Source organism: Hipposideros armiger, unplaced genomic scaffold (genome assembly GCF_001890085.2).
Source record: "Hipposideros armiger isolate ML-2016 unplaced genomic scaffold, ASM189008v1 scaffold_254, whole genome shotgun sequence".
Taxonomy (NCBI): domain Eukaryota; kingdom Metazoa; phylum Chordata; class Mammalia; order Chiroptera; family Hipposideridae; genus Hipposideros; species Hipposideros armiger.
This window is the reverse complement of record NW_017731604.1, coordinates 1,813,914-1,820,260: the sequence shown is the minus strand read 5'-3', so window position 1 is coordinate 1,820,260 and position 6,347 is coordinate 1,813,914. Positions and strand designations below refer to the sequence as shown.

Below are 6,347 nucleotides of genomic sequence, written 5' to 3'. Positions count from 1 at the left end.
GGTCGCTGACCTCAGCTTAATAAAATTTTCAAAACCCTAATTTGACATCCAGCCTCTTTATTGATTATCTGGACCTAACATAAGGATACACTATAAACAAAATCCAATCCTGTTTGACTTTCTGTGAAATCTCTGCACTTACAGGTCAGATCTCCTTTCCTACTTATGGTTTCTTTAGACTGTGACAGCTTGCACTTTTCCAGCATACTGGATACTATGAAGAGAAGCCTCCACAAAACTTGCAATCTGCTTGTAATCACTGCCCTCCTCTGTGTTTGTGACCCTGTGTCTGGAACTAAGGGAAAAGCCCTAGACTAGAGACCTGAAGTTTTCAGATTTACTCTCAGTCCTACCTCAAGCTTGCTATATGACTTTTGGGCAAATCCTTTCCCTTCTCTCACCTCCATCTCCCTTCTGTTACATGAGGACTTAGATCTATCTGAAAATTCAGTGGAACCTCTGAATTCTCACCTCAGAAAAATACATATAATTTCAGCAGGCCTCTGGGCCCTCAAAAACTCAGGACTATCTTATATAAAAGATGTCTAAGGACCTTCCTTACTCTTACATTCTAGGACTGTAAAAGTGAACAGATAGNCACACACACACACACACACACGTACTGGATGAAAGAATGTGAGCCAGGGCCCAAACCCTGTTCACCAGCTGCACAATTAAACTGGCCTTCCCAATTTGTCCAGCCTTTCCTGTCAAAAACTACTCAGAGACCAACAACAGAGAAACACAACCACCCATATCCCACACTGCAGCTGGGCTGGGCAGGGCTCCTTAAACCACAAACAACATTGGGGCACACTGCACAAGCAGATGCTGCAGGTTATGGCAAATATAAGCTGTCTCGATGGGGCAAAGCACCGCTCAGTTTGTTCCCACACTATCCCTTCAATTCCTCCTTGCCTCAGTCATAAGTCAGGGTGAAAAAACTATTTTTTTCAGGGCCTGCAAACCTCTTGTACTAAGCTGAGTTGTGTAATGGCTCAGTTAGTCTTAAGGAGAAGGCAGTGACTGGAGAGGGATTTGAACCCAGCAGCCTTCCAATAAACAGCCCCCATGGCTGGGACAAGGCTAGGCTCTGGATGCCTTCTGTGGACATGGTTTCTAGGCATTTGCAGGCAATGAGGATCTTGCCTTTTCTCTGTCCTCTCCCCCCAAGCATCTCCAAGTCCTGCTGGGCTCAAGCCCCTTTTCTTCACAGGCCTGGGTGCCTGGACCTTTAAAGGGTGGGCGCTGGAGCACAGCAGGAGCTGAGTGATGCAGGGGTTGCTAGGATACCAGTTGAGGGCATTTTCTTGAATCCCCTGGTGGGGAGCTGGAATTCAAAATTCCGGAGCTGGAATTTTGCCCCTCTTAGTAGCAAAAGATATCCTCTACCCAAAGGGATCAGGGGGGGCGGGAAGGAATGAGGAACGGGAAGGAATGAGGAACTTTGTTGGGAAAAGTAGGGACAAATCAGAGAGGAAAAGCCCTCTTGTCTTATTTATTACCTACCTACTTACAGGAGGAGGCTGTATCAAGTGAGGGAGGAAAGGGAGAAGGGGGAAGATGAAGAAAAGAGGTAGGAGAGGGAAGAAAAAAGAAAAACACTCAAAATACACAGGATTCTACTCCTCTGACTGCATTTTTCATTTTCTCCCACTCTTCTCTTTTTGCATACCCTCACAAGTGTGAAGGGGAAATGCCAAACCTTTAGGATTCACACAAGTAAAAAGTCACACTGTCAACTTTGATTCTCTACTTCCCAAACTCTCTTTTAGCTGCTCTAGGATGGCCTGCCATCTGGCTAGCAACATCCCCTTATTTGCCTAGAGATAAATTAATCTGAAAAACGCTTAACCATTCCGCCAGCTAAATTACTGATAGAAGGGCTCATTCAAGATATCCCCTTTCGTGTGCGGGGTTGTGGGGCCGGTGGGAGGATTGATAGGGGGAACACCCATCCATCCTAACACCAGTCAAATCCTTACAGTCCCTAGCACAAGGAGGCCATTCAGAACTGTGGAACTCGGTGCATGCCCGTCTGTTTTTCCTCATTCCTAGCACAGCCAACCCCCATCCACATTCAAAAGTACAGACCCCCCCACACACACACACACACATGCAGAAGGGTGTGCACACACACCCACGAACGTACTGTCACACAACCTACACACATACATTCCCAAAGGCTTTCTTCCAAGGGCCTGTCAGGCACCCAGTCATAAAGGCAGTGGCATTTCATGACACTAATTTGTCATAAATCTAGCTCAAAGACCAGCTTTAAAGAACCCTTCTACCCTTGGGGGGGGGGTAAATTCCATTGTTGTAGTAGTCTTCTTCCCACGGAGCTAGGTGAAAAATCTCTTAGGTAAAACTTAAGTGTCTCCAGATACCAGCAACCAGGTATTTCTTTCCCCCACCTCCCATCACTCTTTGATTAACATTTCATTTTCATTTTCACTTGTCTTTACAGTTCATCCCCCTCTGATTTCAAGTGACTATTGGCACCCAAAATCACAGAATCCAAGAACTTGGAGGTCACCTATTCTAACCATCCCCAAATGCCATTGTTACAGGGAATCCCAAACCAACTGAGAAGGAAAAAAATTGCCCAAGGTCAAACGGCCACTGGACAGAAAGAACCCAGGTCTTTAGTGCCCAGCCTAGAGCCTTTCCTCACTCTTCAATGCAGTCTCAAAACACAGTACCCAGTCAAAATATGATCTTACTTGAGATAAAGCCACTGGAACTAAGGGGAGAGGGGGGATCTCACGAGATTCTCTTTGCAAAGAAACAAGTTCTCAGTTCAACCCAGGGGGCCCCCACAAAAGGACCAAAGAGCAAATAAGAATCAATGCCAGCAGACTTCCCAGATCATGCTTACACCATGGTACCAACTGAATAAAAAATCAGCTTCTCACCCACACCGAGCTAACGAGAGCACACCTCGAGACTCAAAACCTCTTCTGACGCCATTAAATAATACTCTGGGTCCTGAGGGTTAGGAACATTTCAAGAGCCCCCCCTTCACAGCTCCTCTCCCTTCATAATCAGTTCCAAAGAGATTAAACAACAGGACATGGAACTTGACAGTACAATGCCAGCAAATTTGCACATCACACATGAGCAGCCACCCACATGGGTGTAGGGGGAACATGTGTGTGGATGGCTATGCGCCCTGATTCATTCCTACATGAGCCAGAAATGGCACTATTTCAAGTCAGGTAAGCAATGGAATGAGGAAGAAGACCTGCCTACATCAGCGGGTGGGGGAAGGGGAAAAACAAGTATTATGCACATTGGCGTCAGAGATATTTTTTCCCTGGCTTTGCCAAGAGCTCTCTCAACGGAAACCAAAATACTAAAATAATAACGATGGCAATAATAACAGCAACCACCACCACTACCATCTGATACAGACATGCAAATATATGTCAAATCGGAATGTTGTTTCCAGCTCATGTTTTCCAGAGCTCTCACCCCATTCCATCAAGACTTTTTGAGGGATGGTGGGATGTGCTCAAAACTCTACTTAGCAAGATACATACTTTCATTTTGTTATGGGAATATTTCAATTAGAGAGACCTCTGATCTTAAAAAACAAACAAGGAAGCAAACAAAACCCACCACTTTCTCATTAGCACTAGCAAGTTATATTTAAAATGTAGTTCAAGTACATCATTGCAAATGAGATTACCCCAAAGAGGCATATCCAAATACTATTATTCCCACAGTGGGTAAAGAGCTGGCTTTGGTTTTTTGGAGGTGACACACACACAGAAAATCCCCAAACTCAAATCCAGGAGTACAGTCTTTTGGAAAAGGAACCCAATAACAACTCGTCAATCTCTTCTCTTGCCAATTCATAAAGATCAGAGAACGCTTTTATGTCCCATTCCATGATTCCAAAGAAATTGACATTTAATGCTTTAATAAATATTTTAAAGGTGGCTTCTTTCCAAATTGGAAACTGTGAACCCTGGACAGCAAATTGAGATTCAAAGGACAGTCACCAACGGCCAGCTCAACGCACCCCCCCTCCCCACATCACTTCTCAAATTCTCCCTTCTCTTTAGAGACTAAAGAATCATTTCCCCTAAATTCATTCCTTCTATTGATTTTTGTCCCTCTAAATATCCAGTGCAAGACTCTTTCTTAAGATCCCAAAAATCCATCATGCTCTTCCCACAAACCCCCTTACCCCCAAACAAACCCAAACGCACTCCAGATGGCAAGAGAGAAATTTTGATTAAAATTCCCTGATGAAATTTTAAGGTAGTTGTCAAGAAAATTAGCTGACAAGATACCACAAACAGCAAAGCCACTGCTTAAGGACACGGAGATTGCTCCGTGAACATCACATAAATGGAGAATGCACACACACATGCACACTTAAATAGAAAGCATTTATCAACAATTTTACTCAAGCTATAAGCAACTACACTCACAGGCATACTTAAAAGACATGACAAAAGATTTAGGGAGAGATAATATACCAACGTCATACATATCACAGCGAGGCCATGTTGAAGCTCAAAACGTTTTCCCCCCTGAGTAAGAAAGCTTGCTCTTTCTCTCCCTCTCTTTCCCTGACTCTGACTGTCTCTCTTGATTTTTTTTTCTCGGTGGTTCTCTGGATGAAATCAAATCGAGAGTTAGCAACAGCTCAGGTAGCTGGACTCCATTCAGCGCGTTCCCAGGAAAAACATGAGTATGACATTGACAAGCAGGAGGACTACAATCACGGCAAAAACGACTACAGTTTGCACATCCAGGGTCATGGTGCAATGCAGAACACTGTAGTGTTCCAGGTGGGGGGCCGGCAGATTGGGAGATGTCAGTCTCTGTTCTGTCAGACTGTCCATACAGCCACCATGCTAGAAAGGAGAGGAGGAAGTCGGATGGTTAGGGAAGGGGTTGGGTTTGGCGCCCGAGTTTGGTATGGGGGGGAGGGGGGATGGGGACAGGGGAGCCTGCTTCCCCCCTTTTCAGGATTGAGCTGATCTTTCTTCCCTAGCTGAGAAATCTTAGCTTGCGCTGAAGTCGGCAGAGTCCAGCATTCTCTCTCGGGCGCCACGGAAAAGGCAAAATCCTGGCTTTCAAAGGGAAAGGCGGGAGGAACCAGTGCGAGGTTCTCCAGCGCCTGCTCAGTCTGTCTGTCCCGGTGTGCGTCCGTCTGCCTCCCTGGCTACCGGTCCGTCTCGATCTCCCCTACTCCCTCTAGTTCGCTCCTTTCCTACGCTTGCTCTCTCGCTCGCTCTCTTCGCGGGGTTCCCGGGTGCCAGCCACTCGTTCCAACCCTGCCTCGCTGGCTCTCTCCCTCTCCTCTCCCCACCCCCAAGCCCATAGACTGCGTTTTTATTCACCAAGCGACTGCGAGCGCCTGCGTGAGGCGCTGTCCCAGCCGTTGACAGGCCAGTCAGCCTATAGCGGGTGCCGCAGCGGCGCGTTTAGTCGCTTGGGGGCGGGACTTGAGCTGGCGTGCTAGCCGAGGCAGCCAATTGGAGGGCCCAGGGCTCCCCGAGTGGGCTCGCTCCATTCCGACTAGCCGGAGCCACCAGCTGCCAGTTCTTGTGTGGGGGTAGGGAGCTTGTTGGGGGTGGGTTGAGGGCGAGGTGGAGAGAGGAGGAGAGGGAAAGGACTGGGAAGGAGGGAGGGAGCAGACAGAAGGGGGCGGAGGGAAGAGGGCGTGGCAAGGAGGAAAGGAGGAGGGAACCAGGGGAAGACCGTGGGAAGCAGGGGAAAAAGAGAAGGAAAGATGGGAAGGAGAGAGAAAAGAGAGGGGAAAGATGAAGAGAAGGGTTGGGGTAAGGAAGAAAAACCGATGAGAAGGAGGGAAAATAAATGGGGATAAAAGGGATATGTACATGGGGAGGAGGCATAGCTTGGCAGCTATTTTGGAACCTGGGCCAAGGAGGTAGCAAAGGTGCCTTTGGCCACTGCCTAAGTATTTACAGGAAACTCACAATTAGCTATACAAATTCAACAAACGTGCTGTGGATAGAACCACAAGTGTAAGGATCTCGGCCCAGACCTTAGGCCGACAGACTCAGCCGGACAGACTCACTTTTAAAAATCATACTTCAGCTACTCCAGCTAGACTCTAAGCAGAACTTCCCAGTAAGACAGCAAACACCTAGCTTGACAAGAAATGGGTTGCAACAGAAATATTAAGAATGTTTTACAGAAGTAGTCTTATCACAACTGGATTGGACCATTTCACAAAAACTAACAGCTCTTTTTCTGTACACCTGCTTTGCTTCTGCTGGGGAATAAAAGGTTAAAGAACAACATTCCTCAGTTCCCCCTTCCTCCCCCTTCCTCAGGCCTTGCAGGTCCCCCTTCCTCTC

General features: G+C 47.0%; 1 protein-coding gene across 8 annotated transcripts in view; it reads right to left on the bottom strand.

Annotated features, from left to right (window-relative positions):
• The window catches only part of ARHGEF9 (Cdc42 guanine nucleotide exchange factor 9), a 172,015-nt gene that overhangs the window by 138,101 nt on the left and 27,567 nt on the right, over positions 1-6,347 (bottom strand). For 3 of the 8 annotated variants that reach the window (XM_019656116.1, XM_019656115.1, XM_019656120.1), the window contains exon 1: positions 4,505-5,324. The exons of 1 other annotated variant lie outside the window; for it this stretch is intronic. Coding sequence is in view for 2 of the 7 variants with exons in the window: in XM_019656113.1 (XP_019511658.1) it covers positions 4,494-4,502 (9 nt within the window). In the remaining 5 variants the exon portion in view is untranslated. Of the gene's footprint in view, positions 1-4,493; positions 5,325-6,347 lie in introns of those variants that run through there. 4 more of the 8 variants (XM_019656117.1, XM_019656113.1, XM_019656118.1 and 1 more) reach the window with 2 other exon arrangements.